At 55.2% G+C, this 26,113-nt stretch overlaps 1 protein-coding gene across 1 annotated transcript in view; it reads left to right on the top strand.

The window, feature by feature from the left end:
• The window catches only part of RAB26 (RAB26, member RAS oncogene family), a 31,350-nt gene extending 5,788 nt beyond the window's left edge, over nucleotides 1-25,562 (top strand). The window contains exons 3-9 of the mRNA XM_069869885.1: nucleotides 19,440-19,481; nucleotides 20,313-20,379; nucleotides 20,832-20,884; nucleotides 21,538-21,603; nucleotides 21,759-21,815; nucleotides 22,173-22,249; nucleotides 22,870-25,562. Of these exons, the coding sequence (XP_069725986.1) occupies nucleotides 19,440-19,481; nucleotides 20,313-20,379; nucleotides 20,832-20,884; nucleotides 21,538-21,603; nucleotides 21,759-21,815; nucleotides 22,173-22,249; nucleotides 22,870-22,972 (465 nt within the window). The 3' untranslated portion in view covers nucleotides 22,973-25,562. The remainder of the gene's footprint in view (nucleotides 1-19,439; nucleotides 19,482-20,312; nucleotides 20,380-20,831; nucleotides 20,885-21,537; nucleotides 21,604-21,758; nucleotides 21,816-22,172; nucleotides 22,250-22,869) is intronic.
• Nucleotides 25,563-26,113: the final 551 nt, after the last annotated feature.

The raw sequence follows: 26,113 nt of genomic DNA on the forward strand, positions 1-26,113 counted from the left end.
GGATGTCAAACCATTCGATAGATGCGAAGCCGTGGCTGAAGGATTATGGAGGGCTGGGCAAATGTAAATGAATAGAAAGCCATTTAAAATTAATCTGGCGTTACAATTCCTAATGGCCCCCCAGGATTTCTCCCTCCTGCTGTTTTATGTTAGGAGAACCTCTGGCACTGTGTTTGTTTATCGTCATCCCTTAAAGATGGATGTTGATCTAAGTGTATTTGGAAAGTAAACCACTGGTAATAGGGAAATAAAGAGGATTGTGGTATTAAAAAATGCATCAAAAATGGTGCTCATTGGCTTCTGGCTCTGGAGACGCCGGGTCCTTCAGCTTTCTATCCTTGGAGGATGGATTTTACTGGGGGAGCATCTGTAGCTCCTCAGGAATACCTCAGCCCTCCCTGTTCAGCTGGGGCATCCGGGGTGCTGAGTGGAGGGTTTGGCTGGGGATGGGGTGCAAGGCAGAGCCCTGGGGCAAGGGGTGCTACTCCCAGCGGGGCTTCATCTGCATGAGGTCTTAGAGCCCTTGAAGAGGCTTGGAGTGTTGGAAACTTCTGTCTGAGTTGCTGTGCTGCTTCCCCCAAGGGGAAGAGCCCTTCTTCTGCCTCCAGCATCCCCAGCACCTTTGGGGTTCCTAACTGTTGCTGGATACCGAGGGGCTTAATTCCCTCCCCTGGGGCTGTTCCGAGCCGTGGTACAAGGTCTCCCTCCTCGCCTTCCTCGTGGCTGAGGGTCTCAGTGGATCCCTCGGGTCTCTCTCCGCAGATCCCCCGCTCTGGGCGAGGTTGTGCATGCTCTTCTCGCTTCATCTGTTCGCATCTCAGGGAGAACGGTCTCCTGTGCTCTTCTCGCTTCATCTGTTCGCGTTTCGGGGAGAAGGGTCTCCTGGAAAAGAGCAGGTTGATCGCTCCGAGGTGTGAATCCCGCTTTTCACAGCGCTGCTGAAGAGGCTGCATTTTGCTGTAATTTTGGGAACGCAGCAGAAACCTCCACAGAAATCAAAGCTATGCAGCCAATGGTACTTCTGCCTCGGTGTAACAGCGAACTAACAGGAGGAATATTGTGCCAAAGCTGAGAAACCAAAGGGCTGTGAGAGCCCACCGCGTGCCTCTCCCCGATGGTGGCTGTTGCTCGCAGCCCTGCAGGATCTAGCAAGTTAATATTTTTATCCTAATTGGACCTGAAAGGAGAAGAACATAAAAGAAAAATATTAAAGATGAGCGTTTTCTCCCTGGGAAGAGGTGCTAATGATTTCCTTTGCGTTAGCAGAGGAGATGGCTTCTGCATTAATCAGTGGAAGGAGCCGTTAGGAAGTGGCAGAGTTCAGAGCAGGGCTGTTCGTCTTTGTTTTCTCAAGGTGTGTAGTGGTATCGCTCCTCTTGTGCTGATCTCGCACAGATTTTGCCTGGATGCTGTGGGAAGAGGAGGGATTAATGGATTGGGAGCAGCCCTGGGGAGAAGGGCTTGGGGTGCTGGGTGATGAAAAGCTCGACAAGAGCCAGCTATGGGTGCTCACAGCCCAGAAACCAACCGTGTCCTGGGCTGCATCCTGAGCAGTGGAGCCAGCAGGGAGAGGGAAGGGATCCTGCCCCTCTGCTCTCAGGAAACCTCACCTGGAGCCCTGCATCCAGTTCTGGAGTCCTCAGCACAGGGAGGACCTGGAGCTGTTGGAGTGGGTCCAGAGGAGGCCATGGAGATTATGTGAGGGCTGGAGCACCTCCTGTACAAGGACAGGTTGAGAGCTGGGGTTGTTCAGCCTGGAGAAAAGAAGGCTCCAGGGAGACCTTAGAGCAGCTTCCAGTGCTGAAAGGGGCTCCAGAAAAGCTGGGGAGGGGCCCTGGATCAAGGAGGGCAGGGACAGAATGAGGGGGAATGGTTTTGAGGTGAAAGAGGGGAGATTGAGATGAGATCTTTGGAAGAAATGTTTTGCTGTGAGGGTGGAGAGGCCCTGGCCCAGGCTGCCCAGAGGTGGCTGCCCCATCCCTGGAGGGGTTCAAGGTTGGATGAGGCTTGGAGCCCCTGATCCAGTGGGAGGTGCCCTTGATCCAGTGGGAGGTGTCCCTGCCCATGGCAGGGGGAGGAACTGGATGGGCTTTGAGGTCCCTTCTGACCCAAGCCATTCCAAGGTTCCATGAAGGCTGGGCTCTGGTGTCCCCAAGTTTGTGCCAGTGTGCCCAGGAGAGAGTTCTGCTGGTCATTACTCTGCTCCAGCCTTGGCCCTGCCGCAGTTAATCTGCATGCTGGGGTGGCTGCTGCACGCTGTAAATAAAAGCTGTCACTTGTGACCCTGAGCTTTAAGGACTCTTGATTGCATTCAGCCCGGTGCTGCTCAGAGGGTGGAATCAGCGGTGTGTAATAAGTTTTTTCTGCATAAGAGATTTGTTGCATATCTGTTTATCTTTTGTAGTGTGTGTATGTGTGTGTGTGTGCGCGCACACCTTCTGTCGGCAAAACAGCAGCTGCCAGCTGCCTGCTGCCTCCTCAGCAAGCCGAACTTTGCAGGAGAGATGGAGAACTTGGTTCCAGCCGTTTAAGGTGTGCAAGCGAACGGTCTGCATTTGGCAAGCTTGATCCCGGGTCTCAGGGGAGGGAGGTGTGGATGCCCTGAGCATCTGCTGGTCCCCAGCAGGCGCCTGCATCCCTGCTCTCGGGGCGATGCTGCAGCACAGCGTTTGCCTCTTTGAAGGGTTGGGGCAACCTGGAGCTGTCTGCAAGCCCAGGGCTGTCTTTTATCTTGGTGCCTGGCACAGAGCATCCGCAGGGCTAATGTTCTGATGGATCAATCTGGAAAAAGTGGGAGGGGATCTGCTTAGGCCAGAAGGAAGGAACGGAAATAAATAAATTCTGTGCAAAATTAGCCCTGAACGTTCAAGGGAAGGGACTCTGGGAACTGAGCGGAGTGTTTAGTGTCTTTTGTTCGCATGCTTTGCCTTGTGGCGTGGTGGTGTGCGTGGGGCTGGGCTGGGGAGCAGCTGCAGGGTGGTTTTAGGTTGGTCCCTGGGGCTGTGAGCACCAGAGGGGACAGTCCCAGCTTTGTGCCCCTGCAGAGGTGACCTTCCTTTGGGAACAGTATCTCTGTCCCCACTGTGGCCAAGGACCTCCCTGTCCCTCCATGGAGCGGCTGTGCCAGCGGTGATGTGGGTGGCACCACTGTGAGCTGGGGAAGGAGCCCTAAGTGGGCGTTGGTGCCTGCCTTGGGAACGTGTTTCCATCCGGTCTGGTCTGAAATGGGCTGGTTCTGGTCTCCTGTATGAGTTGTAACAGAAGCCAGGAGCTGATTCCATGCTTTCCTTCCAGCAAGAAGCATGAAAAATTTCCCCAGATGAGGTTTCCTGTGCTGCTTTCCACCCCTCTTGCCTGGTTTTGGGGCTCAGATGAGATTCTGGCACCGATGCTGTAAGGACCAGGTGCTGCTCGCACGGGGAGGACAGGCACCGTTAGCTGGAACACACCTCGATTTTATCCATTTGTGTCACGTTGGACGTGTAGGATGACAGCTTCTCTGGAGCCGCTGCCAGTTCATGTTCCCCACTCCCAGGATGGGCTCTCAGGGGAGTAAATAACCATTTTTATTGGAAAACCGAGCCTGCTTTGCTTTCAGCTACCGCTCTCCTCCCTTGCAGAGGGACACGGCTTTGCAGTCGGCCAAGCCTGTCATTTGTACGAGGGGCTCAGTTGGCAAGAGATGCCGCGAGCGGAGCCCATGCTGGGGAGCGCCCGCTTCCTCCCAGCTGCTGGGGTTTTAACCGTGTCTCTTTGGCTCCTGCATTTAAAAATAACAAACCTCCTCAGTGTGCTCCTGTTCCACAGTAAACTGCAAACGCCCCTGCGCTGGTGGTAATCCCAGCGGACAGCAGACTTGGTTCCTGCCTTGGGGAAGGCAGAAAGGAATCAGATGGATGGCTTCAAAGTGCTTCAAAGAGCTTGAGTTGCTCTTTACGTGAGCAGCTGGAGCAGCCTCGAGCCCCAGAGTGTGGGTAAGAGAACTCTGAACCATTTTGCAGGATGGTGTGAAGGTGCTGGCCCTGCACTCAGCACGCCGAGGGCTCTCCCATCCACACAGGGTCTAGGAAATACCACCCAGAAAAGGGTGTGTGGTTAACCCGGGTGTGGTATTTTGCACCTCTTTCAGCTGACAGCGAGAGCCCTGGGGACGTGGCGTTTTGTGGGTGATGCTCCTGGAAGGGCACGTGTGTGTCCTGGGCTGCCACAGCCCTGAGGCTGTGTGGTAGCTTCCTGGTGTCTGTCATGGTCCCAGGTGGTTGGAATAAAAGGTGTAAAGAGCTCAGGTGGAGTTGGGCTGTGGGGGAGCTCTGAAGCCGGGGCACAGGGATGGAAAAATACACTTGGGAGCTGCCGGTGGAAGAGAGGAGGCTATAAAGCCATTCACCGTAATCTGCTGCTGTATCCTTCTCGGTAAAGCTGTACGGGAGCTTGAAACCCCTGTAGGAGATGGAGCAAACACAGTGGAAACTCACCTGGAGAATGCGATTCCTGCACATCCGAGCCTGTTGTGAGTAGAAAGTGTGAGCTGAGTCACTTCCCGGACCTTGTAGCATCTGTCTGAAATGGCTTAATTTCATAATCCTTTAATATCTTTAATATTCTGTGATTTGTGTGCCACAAACCTGTGGCAGTTGTTGGTAGCTTGGTGGCTGCGCTTTGAAGCGCTCTACAAAGTCTCTGTGGGGAGTGGGGTTTCGGTCCAGAGTGATGGACATGGTGATGGTCCACTCATGTGAGCGTCCTTGCGGCAGCACCCGTGTCCCACAGGGATGGTGGGTGTGGTGCAGCTGGGGTTTGCTCTGCCCGTGAGCCACAGCTGGAGGCATTTTTCCATGTCCTCAGGGGTGTAGGTCATAGAATCATTAGGTTGGAAAAGACCTTAGAGGTCATCAACTCCAACTGTACCTGTCTACTACTAAATCATGTCTGCAAGTGCATCCTCTACCCATGTTTTAAACACCTCCAGGTCAGTGCTGCTCCCCCTGCTTTGCTCTGACTGGGCAGGCTGCCTGCAGAGGAGCAGGGCGAGGAGGAGGCTGGTGTTGGACGAAGGCTCTGGGCATGCAGATGTGATGTGGCTGCACCTCTCGGGCTCCTGCCAGGTGAAAAATCGAACCCAGTGAGACCAATCTGGGTGCTGGAGCATCAGCTGCCCTGTGCAGAGCCAGACTGGGTCCACTCATGGTGCCAGGGCCCATGAGGGAGAGTTTTATGGCCAATAAACCATTTAAATGGCTCTAGAGTAGATCTAAACGGTTTGAATATTTAATAGAATACATTTGGCTTAATTTCATTTTCATCTTTTGGTTGTGATAAAATATTGAATTCAGCGGTGCAGAACTGGGATTTTCTTTGAGAAGCGGTGGGAAGGCAGCGGGCTCGTGGGACGGATGGGTTTGGGGTGTCTGCCCCCCACTGCCACCCCCCACCTGGCATTTGGGGGCACCCTGCCCCATGGCTCTCGTCCCTGTGATTCCCCCTGAGTCCTCCCTGCCTCAAATTTCATTAATGCTGGTTAATTATTTGCCCCCAGCAGGCTTGCTCCCCTAGCGAGGGATCTCCAGCGGAACGGTGTAACTCACCCAGCTTTGTTTGTCTGGCAGGAGCACAGAGCATTTTTAATCCTGGCTGAGCAACGAGTCATTGCCTTGAGAGATTGCAGAACCGCTCAAAAGCAACAGCAAATATTTCATCTTTATGCATGCATTGGAAATACCACTTCTCTCTGATCGTATGGGTTGGGAGCTTGTGCTCCTTCAGCTTTCAAGGGTGATGCCCGTTGCCCTGGACCATGACTCTCCAAGGGTGAGGAGAAGGCCCACGGAGGTCCAGGGGCAAGGAGAAGGCCCACGGAGGTCCAAGGGCTTTGGATGCTGTGGGTCTCCAGCCTGGGAAGGTGTTTGTGTGAGAGAATCAGCAGGGCTGGGGTCAGGAAAGGTCGTTTCTGGAGGACATGAGACTCCGAGGGTGCAGCTGGTCCTGTTGTGAACATCTGGGTAGCTTTTGTTTTATTTTGTGTAGAGTTTTGAATGTTTCATGTGTTGAGAGGAGGGGAGTGGTGGGAAGCCGTGCTCAGCTGCGTCACTGGAGCCGAACCTGCCCAACCCGGGCACAGCCAGACCTCATCAGCCCCGGTTCTGCCTGCCCGTGCCGGAGGATGTTTTCCTCCTTCCCGCAGAGCCGCGATGTTCCAGGGCCGGAGTGAGACACTGGGGAAATGGAGGCTTTGGCTTTTCCAGCTTTGCTTGCGCGGGCGTCGTTATGGCAACCGTGCGGCTGCTCCCCCATCCCACCAGCGAACGCCTCGTCCGACGCGTGCTGTTTGACGGCTGTGAGGCGGTTATTAGCGAAGCAGCATCGAGCTGCCACGGCTCATGATCTGCAGCTGCGGGGTGACGTGTGCAGGGGATGAGCAGGGGGTCCTGCCCTGGTGCTGCTGATCCTCGTTACCAGTAATGAAGCCGGACAGGCCTCGGCTCCCAGTCCTGTTCCCACAAGGGAGAGCCGTTGGTGGCAGCGCTCTGGGCCCCTCACCACAAGATGGACCTTGAGGCTCTGGAGCGAGTCCAGAGAAGAGCAACGAAGCTGGTGAGGAGGCTGGAGAACAGGCCTTATGAGGAACGGCTGAGAGAGCTGGGGGTGTTTAGCCTGGAGAAGAGGAGGCTGAGGGGAGACCTCATTGCTCTCTACAACTCCCTGAAAGGAGGTTGTGGAGAGGAGGGAGCTGGCCTCTTCTCCCAAGTGACAGGGGACAGGATGAGAGGGAATGGCCTCAAGCTCCACCAGGGGAGGTTTAGGCTGAACATTAGGAAAAATTTTCCACAGAAAGGGTCACTGGGCACTGGCAGAGGCTGCCCAGGGAGGGGGTTGAGTCACCTTCCCTGGACGTGTGCTGAGGGACATGATTTAGTGATTGATGGAATGGTTGGACTCGATGATCCAGTGGGTCTTTTCCAACCTGGTGATTCTATGATTCCTGTGCCTTTCGCTCTCAACATTGAAGCCACCCCTTGTTAATGGTTTTCTCCCCCAAAGCCTGGCACGGGAGGCTGCTGCTGGCATCCAGGGGGTTCCTGCCCTGCTGGCCAGGACCTTGCTCATCCGCTTGGCCAGCAACATAAATTTTGGTCCCTGTTGCCCGGATTTCCTTCCCCGGTGCTGCTCAACGGTAGCAGACCCCTGCCACTGCCTCCGTGCCTCACTGCTTCCTCCGAGCCGTGATTAAGAAAAACGCAGTGGCATGGCTGGGTAAATAATTCAGCCCAGCCTCAGTGCTGGAGAGTTCACTGTGAAGACCCTGTCTGGGGAACTCCCTATTGGAGGGAGCAGCCGTCTTGCCACAGGGATTCAGTGTCACAGGCATCACAGGGTCGGTCCAGTCCCTTTGCTGGGTGTGCAGGGAGCCCTTCCTGATGCTTCTTCTTGGACTCTGGTTTGGGGTTGTATTTCATAGTATCATAGAATCAACAAGTTGGAAAAGACCCACCGGATCATCGAGTCCAACCATTTTTTAGGGAAAAATAGATGGGTAATGGCAGCACACTCTTTCCCTGGTCTTAAGCACACTCTGCTCTCGGGAGCTGCAGGGAAGCAGCTGTTTCTCCCGCGTGGTGGCTGTGGGAGGACAGCATTGTGTCCCCATCACCCTACTGGCAGCAAAGCCCGTGTGGCCTCACCGCTTCCTGCATCACCCTGTTTGCCGCTCGCCTCGGTGGAAGTGCTGGGGAATTGTTGCTACTCTCAGCATCAATTTTTAGAGCGCGACGCAGGCTTTGGCAGCGGTGCCGGCCAGCCCACGCAGCCCCGAGCAGCGCCAGCCTCCGGGAAGGACTGGCAGCTCTGCCGGACTACTGGGGACGTGGCTTTCCGGGGATGAGCCCGCTGGGCTGTGCTGTGCCGTGCATCTCTCCAGGCACCAGCCTGGCAGCACTGGCCCCTCTGGGCTGGGTAGAGCAGTGGGACAGGGCTGGGGTGAGACCCTGATGCTGTGACAGCCGTGCCACACCGCCCTGGGCAGCTGTCACCGGCTGCGTTTCTTTTCTGCTGTAACCAGACCCTCTTGGGTGCTGCTGAAGGGGCCGTGGGGTGTTGTGTGGTCACGGTGTGGGTTGGCACACAGAGGGAGCAGGGCTGAGATTATGAAGCATCTCGTGCTTCCTTGGGCTCCTGTGAGTCAGTGCTCGCTGAAGGGAAAGTGTTCTTGGGAGTTCACGCAGTGCAGGTTTCACATGAGTGGGTTTTTCTTTTTCCTCCAAGTGCCGAGGGGCTTAAACCAAGCTGAGGGGCTCAAACCACACCAGGTGCGGGCACGCTGTCCTCCTGCTCAGGCAGCCTGGCTGCGGGCAAGGCCAGATCCTTCCCAGTCCCCTTCCCGAGACCTGCTCTGTTTGCTTGGGAACACAGGGCAGGACCAGAGCAGGGCTGGGGATTTTTTTGCTGGTGAATCCTGCTGCACCGTGTTTGGGAGGAGGACTCCCTGCAGGGCATCCGTGCAGTGCCTTGCCACGGGGCATCTCTGCAGCCCATCCTTGTGGAATACTGCCCTGGCACATCCCTGCAGCCCATTGCTGTGGAATACTGCCCTGGCACATCCCTGCAGCCCATTGCTGTGGAATACTGCCCTGGCACATCCCTGCAGCCCATTGCTGTGGAATACTGCCCTGGCACATCTCTGCAGCCCATCCCTGTGGAATACTGCCCTGGCACACCCCTGCAGCCCATCACAGGCACAGTAGCCCTGTGGCAAACAGCAGTGGCAGAGCTAGGGATGCCGGAGCCCTGGGAGGGGTGATCCCACCTGTCTCTGCCTGAGACCAGCAGTTTGTGTTGTGAGGAGGGGGAACAAAAGACAGAGACTGTCCTCCCTCCTGTGCCCACCATCTCTCATTGCTGCTGCCCCCCGTGGGCTTTGCTGACCCAAGAGAGCTGTAGGGATGGAAACACCCAAAACGTGCCAGCACAACAGCTCTGGAGTGGGATCTGATGTGAGAGACAAGCGGTTCCAGACCCAAGTGCTGTGCCAGTCGCTCTGCTGAAAGGAGGTTGTGGAGAGGAGGGTGCTGGCCTCTTCTCCCAAGTGACAGGGGACAAGAGGGAATGGCCTCAAGCTCCGCCAGGGGAGGTTCAGGCTGAACATTAGGAAAAAATTTTTCACGGAAAGGGTCATTGGGTACTGGAACAGGCTGCCCAGGGAGGTGGTTGAGTCACCTGCCCTGGAGGTGTTTAAGGGACGGGTGGACGAGGCGCTGAGGGACATGGTTTAGTATTTGATGGGAACGGTTGGACTCGATGATCCGATGGGTCTTTTCCAACCTGATGATTCTATGATTCTATGAACTGTGGTCCAGTGGTGCTCTGAATGGCATCCACACCCTCCAAAGAGCTCATGCTCTTCATTCAGGAGTGATGAGGAGCTGGGTTTTGCTGCGAGGAGGATGTGCGCCACGGCTCCCTGCAGGGCTGGGGCTCGGGAAGTGCGATTGCAGCTCAGTTTGTGACACACATTAATGTGCTGCGTGTGTACCTGTGCATGAATTAATATGAGGAGTGCTTGACAATGCTGAAAATAACTGTTCCCGAGCAAGCATTAATGCATGACAGATGTGCCATTCCCTCCTGAATAATACACACGTGAGGTCAAATTACTCCTGAAAGCTGGGTGCTGGCAGTCCTGCGGGGCCTGGCATTGCTGGGTGCTGCCGAGGAGGAGCAGCAGGACCGGTGCAGCTTCAGGGTCATCAATTCGCTGGGGAATCAGCCCCACAGCTTGGCACAGGGGTGGAAATCCCAAGGCCTCAGATGCTCCAGCTTGCGTTCTTGGCTGTAGTTGGGCTTTCCAAGGGATGTTCCTGGTGCAACAGAAAAATCCAGGCAGGTGCAGGTGGCTTTTGGTTTAGTTTTGTTTGCAAAATGGTTTGCAAGTGCCTGTGAGTGCCAGTAGTGCCTGGTTTGCCCTACGTTCCCAGCCTGGCTGTGCCACCCGGACCTCCCAGTGCCCACTAGCAGCCAGACAGGACGGCAGTGGTGTGGCTGCCCATGGCAAGGCAGGTCGTAGAATCATGGAATGGTTTGGGTTGGAAGGGACCTTAAAGCCCATTCTGTTCCACCACCCTGCCATGGGCAGGGACACCTCCCTCTGGATCAGGGGCTCCAAGCCCCATCCAACCTGGCCTTGAACCCCTCCAGGGATGGGGCAGCCACCACTGCTCTGGGCAACCTGTTCCAGGGCCTCCCCACCCTCACAGCAAAACATTTCTTCCTAAGATCTCATCTCAAACTCCCTTCTTTCAGCTTAAAGCAGCTGTGGTTAAGCAAGGAGGAGGTGAAACCTCAGAAAACTCTCACCTAAAGTCTGGAAAGCAAACACAGAGCCGAGGAGGGGTCCTGGCTGCGGGGAGGGGGCTGAGGATCGCTGAATTCCACTGCAGGAATGGGCTGGGTGGCAGTGGGCACCCGCTTCTGGAATGTAGCATTCCCAGGGTCTTAATGGACTGGTACAGACTCTGGAAAATCTCATCTGTTGTTCAGTCACTCTCTTTCCCTTGAATCCTTTGAAGGATTCAGCTGGACTCAGGCTTGCTGCTCAGCAAGAGCAGGGCTTCAAGAGCCGTCTGCTCCCGCTGCAGGGGAGGGATGGGCGTTTGTGTGTGTAAGTGATAAAAAGCTACAGATTCCTTTGTCAGGTCTTTGGGGATTTGCTTTCTTTTTATGGATGAGAAGTGCTCTTTAATAATGCTGTTTGCAGCGTTGTCTGCAGAAGCTGCTGTGTTCCTGCCAGGTGCTGCTGGATGCTCAGACCTGAGTCTTTTAAATTGGATTGCAAAGTCTTCTCTGAAACTTTGGGCAAGTTTCCATCCCTTTAGCTGCCAGCCCAGCATACGAAGAAGCCCAGCTGCGCCTCTGGCTGCGGTTGCAGGCACAGGTAACACACACGCCGTGCTGCGCAGGAGCCTCGGAGGCCAAAGCCATTTTCAGCAGCATCTTCAGGCAAAGTGACCCCACTGCCTTCAGGAAAATGGTGTTTTATAGCTGGCATCATCCTGAGGGTGGACGAGGCCACGTGGGGGGCTGGGTTTGTAGCTCTAAAATGAAGTTATAATATGCTTCAGACTTGAATGTTTGGACCAAGCATAACAGCAGCAGTGATTAATCTTCCCTAATGAGCCTACCGTGCCAAGAGCTGCTTGGGTGTGCAGGGGAGCTGGAGGACAGGTGGGTTTATCCTGCCAGACCGCAGGTCCCCTTACTGGGTGTTTCCCAGTGGCTTTCTCTTCCCTGGCTGCTCTGGGACAAACCCATTAAACTTCTCCTGAGCTGGGGTGAGTTTTGTGCTGGAACTGAAATGGCTGCTGCAGGGCTTAAATCTGGTTCCTCGGACAGAACTGGTCAAAATCCCATCCCCTCTGCATCTGGGGTGGCTCTCCCAGAGGGATTGTCCCATTTTTTGTCCTTGGGGGAAGTGCAGGACTGAGTGCATGGGGACGGGATGCATGGCACAGGGCTGGCTATAGCCACCAGGGCTTGGAGAGGGGCAAAGCGACGGGTGCAGATCCGGGAGGGTGGTGAGCAGCAAGGCAGCAGCGCGGGGCATCCTGCAGATCCCGCTGCTCCAGCTCCCCACCAGCTACTGAGATGGGAGCGCTGGGACAGCAGCACTGCTGATACAGGGACTGGTTTCTTTGACATGAAAACTAATGCAAGGCATTATTTCCCCCTTGGAGCAAACAATTCCCTGTGTAACAGTAATTGATGACCCGTTTTTCATCCTCGCAGCATCGACGTGTGCTGCGTTTGCTGTAAATGACAAATAATATCGCAATAAATTCTCTGGAGAGATTCCTGTTCTGCTTTGCAGCGCGGTGTGGCCTCGATGAAGAAAATGAAGACAAATGCGTTGAGCGCCACGTTACTTAGCCTCGGCATCAGCACAGCTCTGCGTAAGCTGTCTCTGCCCCTTTTGTTTCCAAGGCTGCCGGTTTGGGAATAAGCATGGATGCTTTTAAAAATATCTCTTCTATTATAAAATAGAAAAAAAAGAGCTGGAAGGGGTGAGTAACGCAGCCCCGGGTGGTGGGGGAGCTGCTGCTCGCCGTGCCTGGGTGGGAAGAGGGATGCGGCTGTGGGCTCCATCCCGACCATGTGCAGGGATGGGCGGCTGATGTCCTGCCCGCTGTTACTTTTGAGTGGCTCTGGTTCCCGGGATAGCAGTAGCAGATCCTATCCTGTGGATTTTTAAGTGTGGAACCCCCAGGTTCCCTGGCTGCCCATGGCGTTGGAGCTCAGGCTCCCTCTGAGGTGGTGGAGACATCTGAAAGACTTGCCTGGCCGCCTCATCTGCCTGTTGGGATCAGCCTAAAGAGCCCCATCAAGCTTAAAAGCATCAATAGGCTGAGTCTCACTGTGTCTCCTTCAAGAAACCATCCCCTGGCTTGGCCCTGGGGCTCTGGTGCTGGGCAGCCAGGCTGGGCAGGGAAAGCATCACCAACTCGGTACGGCTGCACCGGCGCTGGCAGCGGGGTGGCTGCAGGACACGGCTGCTGCAGGCGATGCCGAGAAGCAGAGCATAACTTTATTTGAAAAATCTGTGATCCTAACCAGATCCTCTTACCCCTAATCTGTCCTTAAGACAGGATTCTCTGCTTCTTGCCAGATAAACCTTTTATGTGCGGACTGATGTGAATAGAGGTTGATAAGTCTCCAATTCTTCAGTGTGTTTGCTCTAACAGGAGCCTTGACTCTTATCTCCTGCAGGGCTGGCAGCCGGGGAGATGTTAATTGCGCTTTAATGTAGCGTACACGGCTCCTGACAAGGACTGGTGCTCTGGACATCCCCGGGGCGTTCGCTGGGTGCAAGAAGGGGCTGCGCTGCCCGTGGAGGTGAGGGGCTCTGCAGGGCATGCAGAGGGTCTGTACCCTCCTGGAGACCACGGGTTGGGGTGATTTAGGTAGGACAGGGCTTGCAGCCTCTCCCCTCTCGCTGCAGCACGTGGGGCAGGTTGTGCCCTGGCCAGGATGAGGGGGACATGGCAGGGTGACCCCTCGGAGGAGGCGGAGAGGGGCTCTTGGTCAGGGAATGCAGAGGTGGGAGGAGGGGGAATGTTTTTCAGCTGAAAGAGGGGAGATTGAGATGAGATCTTAGGGAGAAATGTTTTGCTGTGAGGGCAGTGAGGCCCTGGCCCAGGTTGCCCAGAGCAGTGGTGGCTGCCCCATCCCTGGAGGGGTTCAAGGCCAGGCTGGATGGGGCTTGGAGCCCCTGATCCAGTGGGAGGTGTCTCTGCCCATGGCAGGGGTGGGACTGAGTGATCTCCGAGATCCCTTCCAACCCGAACTGTTCCGTGAGTCTATGGATCAAGCAGCGAGTGCAACACGTTCTTGTTTCTGAAGGGATCTTTGCACTGGGGATCACGGCTGGCTCTGCTGCAGGCAGGAGCGGGCAGGTCCTGGGGGAAAAAAAAAACAAGGCAGAAACTGCTATTTTTAGCTGCAGAGTGCAGTGCTCTGTGCTGCTGAGGACATGAATCTCCTGCCCTGGGAGATGAATAGTTGGGTTTTCCCTTTGAGCAGATTTATGGGCCGAGGTGGAGTGAACCATGTCAGGGTGTCCCGGCTGCCCGGATCTCCCCAGGACGCGTGCGGGGACCGCAGGGGACATCGCTGGCAGTGCCACAGCAGAGCTGCTTTTGCTGCTCCACAGCTGAGGAGGAGAATCCTCAAAGGTGTTTCCCAGCGGCTGGGGTTCCACACAGGTAGAACACAACCACATCCAGCCACATGCCCCGCATCCAGCGCGTGACCCTTCCCATAGGCTCCAGCACAGCATCGAGCTGTTCCCTCCCCTCTCTCGCAGGGAATGTGCTTCTGAACTGGCTTTTTCCTACGCTGGGGCTGGTGGCTGGCTGGCCGTGTTCTCGGCTGAGGTGCCACGTGGCCGGGCAGTGCCGGATGCTCTCGACGTGTGTCCGGGACAAACGTCTGCGCTGCCCATAAACCAGTGATGGGCAGAGCAGCCCTGCTGTAACGCACTTTGAAAGCTTCCGTGAAATCAAGATAAGAGCTTGGCACAGCTCTTATCACTCTGGTGCCTACTCCTCATTGCTGGAACTTCAATATTTGTTCCCGGTTACTGTTTATCTCGCTGACAGATCTTGGTTGTGGAAGTGCAGATCCTTGTGTGGTATCAGCTGCCCACCCTTCCCTTTCGTTACCGCAGCAGCAATAATGGAAGGTTTTAAGGTTTTAAGCTCTGGGCAGCTTTTCTTTTGAGGTGGGGTTTGCTGCCCCAGCCTTGGGCTGAGCCGTGCCGAGGTCCTGCTCGTGGCGTCGTTCCAGGCTGCTGGACCCGGCAGGCAGAGCCGAAACCTGCCGGATGCTTGCTGCTGCATTCCCTGTGCTGTGCCAGGGTGTGCAAAGAATCATAGAATCACCAGGTTGGAAAAGATCCATCGGATCATCAAGTCCAACCATTCCTATCAAATACTAAACCATGCCCCTCAGCGCCTCATCCACCCGTCCCTTAAACACATTCAGGTGCAGAGCTGGAGAGTTGGGAAAGCTCCGGCTCCTCACTGGAGCATGTTCAGATAGTCCATACCCCCAACCAGACCCCAAATTGCTGCTATGTCCCAGCTTCTCAGCACCCCGTGTTGGCCAACGTGCCAATACCGATGGAGGGAGCAGCCTCCAGCATCTCCGGAGCGACAGGTGGTACGAAGCTTTTGCCGAAAGCAGGGGCCAGCAGAGGGGTCCTTGCTCCTCCTCCTCCTCCTCTGGAGCAGCTCATATTTTCTAACTTATGGCTGTGTTAGGAACGCAAGAGCTAGATCCCAACAAACCCAATGTCCCAGCCTGCAGGCAAACAGGATTTGGGGGGTTTTCTTTTCCATTTTCTCAAATGAAAATGATTTTTTATGATTTTCAGTCTCCAAAATCACCTTGCCTGGCCACTTTAATTTTGACGGACCAAGATTTTAAAGAACTACTTGTCCTGTGGGAGCACAGAGAGGCTGCTCTTTGAGCCCTGACCTTCTCCACTGGTCTGTGGTGGCTGCAGGAGATGCTGAGCCGCCTGGACCGGCTCGCTGGCAGTGGCATGTGTGCGTGTGGGAGAACTCTGGGGTTTTAATGAGCAAATTTAGTGCAGTGTCCTGCTGTTTTGGGCAGATTTCCATGTCGATCCTCAATCTATTTTTGCAGCTACTTTTGGAGGTGGTGTTTATTTGTCTGCCTGCTGTAGCCCCATCACAACTGCATCCCTGGCACGGGAGTGTTTGTGCTTGCGGAGACGAGGGCTCTCCAGGCTTTTCCAGGTGGATCGGGGTCCTGCCTTGGCATGGGGCTGGTGGCCCCCAGCATCACTTCAGCCAGGTTAACCCTGCCGGGCTGCCATTTTCATCCTGTTTTCATCCTGCTTTCCTAAAACTAAAGGATGCCCCAATCCATCACCCACTCCTCATCTGCTCCTGAGCAGCGATGGGGACCTGGCAATCCCCACAGCTGGTGCCTGACACTGCAGCCCTGATGGTGTTCGCTTGGTGGCTGCGCTGTCAGTCCTGTACCCACAGCAGCACTGTTACCGCTGCTAATTAACCCAGCCTGTGCTCCAGCCACCTTCTGTTGGGTTTGATGTGGATTCTGTAAGGCATTTTTTCCCTCTTTCTGGGAGATTTCACCCTGGCCAGCTGTGGGGGCTGCCTCCAAAGTGCACTGATGACATTTAGGGTTTATCTTTTCTGTCGTAGAAGTGGAGTTGGTGATGGCTGGGGGCCAGACCCCCACCAGCTGTGGGGACGAGCCCGCTGCAGCCCCAAGTGCTGCCCAACCACTCTCCCTTCTTCGCAGCCACGCGTGCCGGGCTGTGGCCGTGTCAGCCGTGTGCTGTCCCGTGCCGTTCCGTGTGGTACCCACCAGCACAGGGGGATGCTCTGGTGTTGGTGGCTGCTCCCTGGCAGCATCGTTGGAGCCAGGAGGCATCAGAGGCACCAGGGAGGCAGGCGAGGGGTTCCCCTTGTTGGAGCCTGAATGGTGTCAGCAAGCAGCTGTCCACTTGTCAGATTAATTGCGAAGCGAGTTAATCTGTGTATCCAATTTATTTTCTAAGGCTTTAATTAATGAGCTGATGCGTGGCAAAGCTAGGGAGCAGCCAGGTTGTCATGTGATTCCTGACCCTGGGTTACGCGGCAGCCTTTGCTGGTGTGGGCTCTGGTGTCTGGGGTGGGCTGGGATGTGCCGGTCCCCCCTGGTTTGGTTCATCGGCACCGTGGGTGCCCTGTGCGGCATTACCCAAACCACAGCGCAGCACGGAGGCACCTGGATTTGGGTGGGAGCATTGTCTGTCATGGAGTGCACGTTTCGGGAAGCAACACAGTTTATTCCTGTCAAGGGCACTTTTTTCCTCCCTCCTCTCTGCCTCTGAACTGCAGTGGCTGGGCCAGGATCGTGCTGGGGCCGCAGCCAGCGGGGCCGTTGGTGTGTCGATAATGCTGCTCTTAATTGAGCACCATCTGCACTTGGTAATTTAATTTTTCCTGCATCTGCAAGGTTCCAACTTTCTTTATCTGATGTCCTGAGGATTATTTAACTTATGAGCATCATCTTCCTCCAACAAAGGCACGCCAGGCATTCCACGGCAGCCCCTGCTAGGAAATATTTTCATAACTTTGTCCCAGCCCCAGGAAAAAGGACACACAGACTGGAATTGCAAAGGGCAACAGCAGAGCCGAGGTGCGGGGATGGTTTTCTGCCCGCTTTTGCGTAGCAGGAGGCCTGCTGGGAGCATTATTTCTATTAAATTAAACCGTGCAAGATTGAGAGCAAGCCCTGAACAACACAGCCCCTCTCATTGCCATCAGGCCTGGCAGCGTATTTCATATTTCAATGCATTGACAGACAGCGCTTTTTGTCTGTGGATGCTTATTAGTGTTTAACCCCCCGAGCTGCGCCTTTGAAGGGCTGCGAGGGTGGAACCGAACTGCAGCTCCTTCAAAAAATAATAATAATTGGAAGCTGGAAAGTCTATTAGCTGGGGCACGGGGGAAGAGTTGGGAATCTGGTTCACGTGGCTGCAACGGGAGCTGTTGTGAGCTGCTGGCAGCAGCCCCTGCCTTTCCCACCCGGCTCCTCCTGCCTTCTGCTTGGATTCTTCACCCACATTCTGCAGCCACCCTGTGCTCAGGGGAGTCAGGGATGCAGGCAGGGATGCAGGCAGGAGCTGCTGCTCAAGGCAGCTCCAGACCCGTCTCTTGCCTGTAGAACCATCTCCGCAACTACTCGCCCTGAAACTCCGCTCTGTTCCACGCTGAAACCCCGGAGGATCCATTTTTCCCCTTCCTGCTCCAGCAGCACCTGGGTCCATGTTCAGACTTTAATTAGCTTTAAGCATTTCCCCTCATAAAATGTAGGTCAGTCGTAATTAGTGTGAATCTTGCTGCTGCCCGCTTTGCTTTTAATTAAGCTCCTGAAGTTGAGGTTGGTGCATAAAGTGCAGCATCAGAGCTTCAGTGTTTTCGGCTGCTCACCAGATGCTTCGTGGTCACTTTGGCTGGTCCGTGGTCAGGGCCAGGGCCATGTTCTCCCTCCCTGTGCAGGGTAGGGCACTTGATCAGTGCTTGATGTGAAGCTCCCAGTGTCCTCATCCGTTGTCATTGTCCATCATGATGGACCAAGGGCTCTCATCCCCCAGGAGATCCGGAGCACCCGGGAGCTCTGGGTGTTTTCCACCCTCTGCAGCTCCTGGCACAGCATCCCTGGCACAGTCCCCGGCAGGCGGCATCGGCAACCGGTTGCCACCGACTGGGAACAGTGTTTGGATGGAGATGGCATCGATGTGGAGCCTGGGGCTCCCAGTGCCTGCATCTTGTGGCATACACTGGCACCTCTGATGTGACACCAGGACCTGAGGCAGGACCTGGGGTTCGGGAGGGCAAATGGAGCTTCAAAATACAATTTTCTGCATAGAGTAAACCTGCCAGCGTGTGGAGGTGCCGGGAGCACCTCGTGGCAGTGGGCACCTTCGGGTTTGAGCACATCAAGCCTTCGGCAGCCCAGGCTTCGTGGCCTGGGGAAAGCCTTGGGTCTGGGTGGGGGGAACAGCGAGCGGGTCCTGAGCCCCCACCAGCTCCCTGAGCCCTTGTGGCTCCCACCCCGCAGCCTGGCTGCCTATTTTTACTGCTCCTGGGCTGTGAATCACTCCGCTCCCTCGTCTCGGTCGCTGCCTTTGAAGGTATTTATAAACTGCCGTCGTCTCCCCTGCGCCTGCTTTAGCAGATGGTGTAAAATTAGCGCTCTGGCTCGCTCCTGCCCTCTCCTCCTTGTCCACCTCTGCACTGTTCAGTGAGCGTAGATGTGCAGAAAACGGATGCTCCCTCTGCCTCAATCAAAACCATCAAAATAGCAACGAAGAGCCTCACTGGCACTGGTGATGCTGGGCACTGGCATCCTGAGGTGCGTGGTACTGGCTGCCGAGTGGCATGGGATGTGCAGGGATGGCTCTTGGCGTGCGTGTGCCATGCGGATTGCCCAGAAGGGGTTTGGTGGCACCGGAGCTGCTGCGGTGTCCAGCGCTGGTGCTGGTTGGTGCTGGGGAAGGTGGGAGCGGGGCTGAGCTGGCCGAGTCCAGCTGGGGTCAGCGGGGAGAGAGCACCCTACCCGTGCTCCAGTGAAAAGGGATTTAAATCGGGCATCACTGGAGCAGCAAACGGCTGCCCTCACTGGCCCTCACTGCCCTCATCGCATCCTACCAATTACTGTGCTAATTGCTGTGGATCGAGCAGGCTAATTAATCTCTGCTCTTCCCCTGGGACTGCTGGATGTTTAGGATTGCCTTTGGTTAAAGCTCAGAGAGCCTGGTGCAGCTCCCTGGGCTGGCAGTCGCTTTGGGATGGAGTCAGGATCCATCCCCTGCCCTCACGGGCTGGCACAGCCGCCCCAAGCGGCACTGATGGGTTCTGTGACCCCTCTGCTGGTCTGTGCTCCCAGCAGGCACAAGAAGTTTCCTATTGGCTTTGGGGAAAACCCCACAGTGAAGGGGCTCTGCCTTTTCTCCTCCTTCCTTTCCTCCTTTTGTGCTAAAAGCAAGCAAAGCAGGAAAAACAAACCCCAACCTGAGAGAGAAACTGGTGCCCCCTGGGAGAAAAGTGGGTGCACACAGCAGGAAGAGGAGTTATTTTTAAGTTGCTGCATGAATGTGGAGTAGCTGCTGTGTCTCTTGAAAGCCATTAAGGTGGGATGCTGGTGCTCATTAATTTATTGCCAGAGGTCTTCTAGGCTGAGCTGCACACCGTACTTCATCAGCCTTAAGGACTGATGCATCCAAGCCGGTTCAGGTGGCTGCAGACACCGGGAATGATCTCCCAGCTGAGCCAGGGGGCGAACGGCACCGACGGGCGCTGGGGCAAAGGCTAGAGAACTCACCCCTCACCGCCCTTCCCCTTCTCTTTCAGAACAAGGTGCTGACGGTGGATGGGGTGAAGGTGAAGCTACAGGTACGTCCCCGTGGCCCTGGGAGCTGCTCCTGTTCCCCTAGGGTGTTTGGGGCTGGGCAGAGCCCCGGGGCAGAGGGCACCCCAGAAGCGGGTCGCCCATCTCTGCCCTTTGCTGTTGCGTCTCCTGCCCTGGTCCAGCTCCTTTGGTGCCTCTTCCCCCTTGGCAGGACCCTGCCTGGGGCTGGGGGGTGTTTGGCTATGGGGGCCCCTGTCCCAGCCCATCTGCCTCCCCACCGCTTGGTGACTGCAACCGGAGCTGGTGAGACCAGAGCGGTGCCTGCCGGGGTTTGCCCAGCATTTTTCCTGCTTTGGAGGAGCTGTAGGATGGTGAGAGGGATGGAGATCCTCCGCAGGGATCCACATCCTCTGGCTTAGTCTGCATCCAGCCCATGGGACATGCAGGAGGTTTGTGTCCCCCTGCAGCCAGAGCTGCTCCAGCCCCCCGAGACCCAGCGGTTCCTCTGACCCCTTGGCCCAGAGCTCAATAACAACGTTAGCGCTGATCTGCCCCCGGCCGAGCCTTGGCACTCTGCAAACGTCTGGCTGCATTAAAAACTGATAAATTAAATTAGCGGCTCCCCACGCATCCATCTGCTGGATGGATTTTCCGATTAAGGGACGTGTCGGGAGCCCTTTGCCACACACCGTGGTCTCCACGCGCTGAGGAGCAGGAGGGCCTGCCTCAGTATTGATTGCACTTGTCAGGTTTCCTCTTGCTGTCCCTGGAAGCAAGCGGCTGAGGAAGCTTCCTGGGCTCGCACTGTGCCATCAGGTGTTGAGTTTGGTGCTGGGGGGTCGCGGTTGAACCCTCTGCTCCTGTTTGCCTTCCAGATCTGGGACACAGCTGGGCAGGAGCGCTTCCGCAGCGTTACCCACGCCTACTACCGGGATGCCCACGGTAAGCACGGCCACCTCTGCTTCCCTGGGGAAACCCCCTCCTTCCAGCTCTCTGGGGCCCTGAGCCACAGCTACAGGCCAGGTGAGTTGGTGATCACTGAGGCGCTTCCCTGTAGGAAGCATCCACCAAGGATGGAGGAATCATAGAATCATAGAATCACCAGGTTGGAAGAGACCCACCGGATCATCGAATCCAACCATTCCTATCAAACACTAAACCATGTCCCTCAGCACCTCATCCACCCGTCCCTTAAACTCCTCCAGGGAAGGTGACTCAACCCTCTCCCTGGGCAGCCTGTTCCAGTGCCCAACGACCCTTTCTGTGAAAATTTTTTTCCTAATGTTCAGCCTAAACCTCCCCTGGCAGAGCTTGAGGCCATTCCCTCTCATCCTGTCCCCTGTCACTTGGGAGAAGAGGCCAGAGTTCCTAACGCACCATCCCTCTCTCTGCAGCCCTGCTCCTACTCTACGACGTCACCAACAAAGCCTCGTTTGACAACATCCAGGTACGTCAGCACCACGGCCCCTCCTGCCCCCACTGTGAGGACACCAAAGGATGGGCAGAGAAAGTTGTCCCTCTCATAGCAAATAAAAAAGGATGATGGATTCATTTCACCATCAAATTAGTGCTGCGTATACCTACAGCACCGCCTGCAGAACTTGCTCTGATAAAGGAGCACAAGTGGCTTTTCCAAGCGAGGTGCTCCCTCATCCTCCTCTCCATCGCTGGGTTCCACGGGGTCGGGCTCAGACACCGCATTGCACCCACCTGCCTCGCTGCAAGCCCGGCCAGGGGAGAGGGCCGCATCCTGCTGCACATCCACCTGCCCCCAGCACACCTGCCCCTCCTGATGGTCTCGTGAGGTGCCCTCGTGCTTCCCTGTCCCTGCAGACCCGACCCCTGGGCTGCTGGGTGAGGAGCGGGGATCACCTGGCGCTTGTGTGAGCCCAGTGTCGGCACTCAGAGCCACACGTTAGGGATTACTGGGAATTAGGGTAGGTTTGATATGATTAGGCTGGATTGGAGCAGGGAAGCCGCCCCATGGCTTGGGGAGGCAGGTTCAGCTGCCTGCCAGGAGGAGTGTGCTCAGCACAGGGCCCAGTGCCCCCATCCTCCTCATCAAGGAGCTGTTGCTAACGCCTCTCTGCCTCCCTCCAGGCTTGGCTGACAGAGATTCATGAATACGCACAGCAAGACGTGGTCCTCATGTTACTGGGAAACAAGGTGAGCGTGGCCCCATGGCATCGCCAGAGCCTTCTCACCCTCCCCGGACAGTCCCATCACGGAGGGAGCTTGGGAGGGTGTGAGGGGATGTGGGTGTTGCCTACTGCTGGCCTTCCAGACCATCCTAAATTGCTCTTTGCTGTTCCTGTCGGCAGGTGGATTCGACCCAGGACAGAGTGGTGAAAAGGGAAGATGGAGAAAAATTAGCCAAGGTATGTGAGATGTTGCCTGCTGCAGCGAGTCAGGGGCCTGAGGGCACCAGCGTGTCCTCGATGATGTGCAACAGTCCGACCCATCGTACATCTGGGAGCACTTTGCTGTTCTTCCCTTGGCTTGCTCTCCTCTTCCTCCTTATCTGCTCTTCTTTCTTTAAGTTTCCACTAATGTTTTTTGTGTCTTTGGCCTCAAATGTTATTTCTAAAGCTGTGTAAGAAACGCCTGGGGTGTGAACCCTTGTGCAGCTTTTGCTGCCCACGGCAGAGCGTGAGCTCCCACGGCAGGCACCGTTGTCAGCTGGGGCTGGGAGCCCCCAGGTGTCATTTCTGACACCGCTATGTCTTGTCCCACAGGAGTACGGCGTGCCCTTTATGGAGACCAGCGCCAAAAGCGGCCTCAATGTTGAATTAGCATTCACAGCCATTGCAAAGTAAGTGACCGGTGCGGCGGTCGTGCTGGGTGCTTCCCCCGCAGAGGGGCCAGCAGTCTTTGGGATAAAGGCTGGCACTGTCACTCCGTTTTTCATTCCCAGGGCTCCCAGGTGTAGCTCTTGTGTGGGCAAGTCCTTGCCTATCTCACATGAGATAGAAATCATAGAATCACAGAATCACCAGGTTGGAAAAGACCCACCGGATCGAGTCCAACCATTCCTATCAATCACTAAACCATGTCCCTCAGCGCCTCGTCTACTCGTCCCTTAAACCCTTCCAGGGAAGGTGACTCAACCCCCTCCCTGGGCAGCCTGTTCCAGTGCCCAATGACCCTTTCTGTGGAAAATTTTTTCCTAATGTTCAGCCTAAACCTCCCCTGGTGGAGCTTGAGGCCATTCCCTCTCGTCCTGTCCCCTGTCACTTGGGAGAAGAGCCCAGCTCCCTCCTCTCCACAACCTCCTTTCAGGTAGTTGTAGAGAGCAATGAGGTCTCCCCTCAGCCTCCTCTTCTCCAGGCTAAACAGCCCCAGAAATGTCTCATCATCCAGATGGAGTCGAGTTCACCTGAGCGGGGCCAGGCGGCGCAGACAGAAAAGTAACGTGGTTTTCCCTTTCCACAGGGAGCTGAAGCACAGAGCCATGAAGCTGCCCAACGAGCCCAAATTCAAGCTCCACGACTATGTGAAGAAGGAAGTGCGAGGCTCGGGCTGCTGCAGGTCCTAATGCGCTCGGTACGTTGGTACAGAGACTCATGCCAAGTGTTTGTGCGCCGCGCTCTCTCCTCGTGGACAATGTGTGCATGTCTGTCTGTCGTGTCTGTATCTGCCTAAGAGTTGAGCTGAGACATGAGCAATGGAAGCTGCAGCAGAAAAACCTCTCCTGGCCGGAGCGGCCGCTGGCCGGGCTGCAGCCATGGACCAGGTGCTGCTCCCCAAACCCCCATCGCATCCATCCACACTGCGAGCCCTCTGATTTCCCTTTGGTCGCTCCCGCCGGGCTCGCAGCCACTTGTCCCCATGCAGGTGGGCGCCCAGGAAGGGATAGGTGGGCTGGGGTCTTGCCACTGCTCCTTCCAGGGCCGGGGCAGGCGGCAGACCTGGCCAGGGCAGCAGCCACGAGGCTTCTTTCATGTTAGGAAGAATTCTGAATAAGGGAAGCAAAGGCTTTCTCCCCACTAAACATCTGGGTAGGTAAAAGTCCCAATTTCCCCTTTTTCTCCCCACATGCCTGGAATTCAGCTGTTCAGGCCTGGGGCACACAGGACAGACTTGTTTTCGAGGCAAACATTTTTGTCCCTCTTCCATGTGGTGTAAGACACCTCCTCAGTGAAGGTTTCTCCTCCTCCCTGCAGAAGCCAAGAGCTTCGCCGTCTGTGTGCGTGAGCTCCTGCTGACCCGTTTGTTGTACAGACATCCCCGAGTGTTCTTCTGTTCAGGAAAGGCTTTGGTTCTCTTACTACCGCTGTTTCTAGCACTTCAATCGAGAAGAAATCCACTGCATCGCCACTTATTCTAAATACCTTCATCTAAGTGTGATAGCATTTTTAGACTGCAGCAACACTTTGATATCTTCAAAGTTCTCTTGGGACAGCGCTTTCTTTTCAGGGAAGAAAGCTGGGGGGAATGCTGTAAGCATTGATTTTAGAGGTTGCAGACTCTCCTGCCAGCTCTTTTCAATGGACTCCTCGCCCCTTTGGTCTGTTCAGGCATTTGGTTCTTCTAAAGCTGCACTTCTAAGTATGAATTTGGATCGAGTGCTTGGCCTTTGGCCATTTTCTTCTTTGAAATTTCCTCTTGCGCGGCCCCAGGTGCCCATAACACTGAACCAACCGAAATACAATCACCCCTCCTTCACATTCGAGCCGGGCACCACCGTGCTCGCAGGCACTTTGACCACCCCTGCTCCTGGTTTTGCTTGAGGCATTCGCTCCAGCACTGCGGTCCCGACCTGCACGAAGACCCCGCAGCTACTGCTCATGGTTTGGGGCTGCTCAGAGCTCCAGAAACAGCAGCAGCTCCTGCCCAAAGCAGGTCCAGCACAAGAACAGGACGAAGCAAGATCCTACTGCCAACAGAGCAGGGTATCCCAAGTAGCTTTTCCGGGAGAAACAAGCCTTTCAACTGTGTGATTGGAATTTTATTAACTATTTATTGAGAAGCTATTCCTGCAGGAATTCTTGCAGGGCACAGCAAGAGGGAGGGCCTGGGGGAGATGGTGGTCAGGACTCCCATGTCCCACACAGCAGAGCCAAAGGGACTGGCAGCACTGGCACAGCTGCTCCCACTGGAGCAGCAGCCGTTCCTTCCTCAGCCAAGGCGTTCTCGAAGTAACTGGGTTAACTCTCTTTGCCTTTACCTGCTCTAGAAGGTAGTGATGGCTGCTGCAAGCTAGTTTGCAAGCAGCACCAGAACACAGGAGGCTCTGAAGGTGCTCGGGCACTGTTAAGCACAGGAATCCATAAAGCCCGCTGTTCCCCGCTGCTTCAGTGAGCTTTGCTCTGCTTCCATGGCTGCTACTCGACCAGTGCCTCCTACACAAAGCCGCTTATTTTCCAGCCACCTCCACGCCCATTGCGGGCTGTGTAGCACACACTTGCTAATTGAGTTTAGTTAAAAAAGGGACTGGGATTTCTTCTAGTCCCGAGTTTGCTACGTAGCGGGGTTTTGGTACCCGGGCTGTGCAGGAAGGGCCAGTCCAGCAGAGGCACAGAACGGGTCAGGCAGCTCAAATACCACCAGTGTGCCCACATCTGCCTTTGGTGCCGTGTTTTCCCAGCAGTGCAGCAGCAGCCCTGGCCCAGAGGTGCTGGTCGCTGCCCCAGAAGCGATGAGGAGGCTGCCTAAAGCAAAAATAAGCAGCATTCTTAGTGCTCCCACCAGGTCGTTGCCTTCCCTCTTCCTTGCAAGGCAGGGAGAGCCTTGACTCTTGAAGAAAAAAGCTGACAACTCTTTTAACTTGGTGGGACCAAAACCGATTTAAGAACAAATTTAAACAAGATGGAAATGCTGCCCTCTGGAGTACTTTCAGTGTTCCTGTTGGGAAGCACCAGCCACAACTGATGTCATGATGTTAAACCTAAATCTTAAGGCAGACTTGGTCCCTTCTCCCCGCCATACGTTGTGTCCCAACACCAGCCTGGCCCCAAAGCTCCTCCTCAGCCTGGCATCCTCTCCCCAACAAATGATGAGCAATTCATTGTTCGGTGCGTTCAAACCAGCCGGAGGACTCCACATACAACCTCTTTTTATTTTTTTTGCTGGCTCTTGTTTACAGCTTTTGGTTTCATTCCTGTTAATAAAATTTTTTAATGATCTTTGTGGCTACAATTGTCCAATATCCACCCTTGTACTGCTGAATCCTTCATTCCTGAACCTTTCTGGGTTCTTCCAGCACCTGCATGGATTTGGGTGCTCCAGTGTACCCAGAATTAAGGGAGCTGGACTTTCAAGGGCATCTGCTGGGTGCCCCTACGCAAACCATCTTTACAGCAACACTCTTCTGGGTGCCCAAACGCAAAAGGCACCCAGAAAAGTGTTGCTGTAAAGCAGGTCTGTGCAAAGCCCATGGGATTTGTGAAAAAAAAAAAAAAAAAACAACCAAAAAAAACAGAAGAAATCTTTTTAACCACTTTATTAAGCTGTGACATTGGCAAAATAGAGATCTAAGTGGAGAGCAGCAATTTCAGAATTACAAGGCTGAACTCGGGAAAAACATTACCCGAGCAGATTATTATGTACTTGAGAGCAGCCCTGAAGAGGACTTGAAGGTGCTGGTGAAGAAGCTCCACGGGAGCCAGCAAAGTGCACTCGCAGGCCGGAAAACCGTGTCCTGGGCTGCAACCAAAGCAGTGGGACCAGCAGGGCA

Source organism: Phaenicophaeus curvirostris, chromosome 16 (assembly GCF_032191515.1).
Source record: "Phaenicophaeus curvirostris isolate KB17595 chromosome 16, BPBGC_Pcur_1.0, whole genome shotgun sequence".
Classification (NCBI taxonomy): Eukaryota; Metazoa; Chordata; class Aves; order Cuculiformes; family Cuculidae; genus Phaenicophaeus; species Phaenicophaeus curvirostris.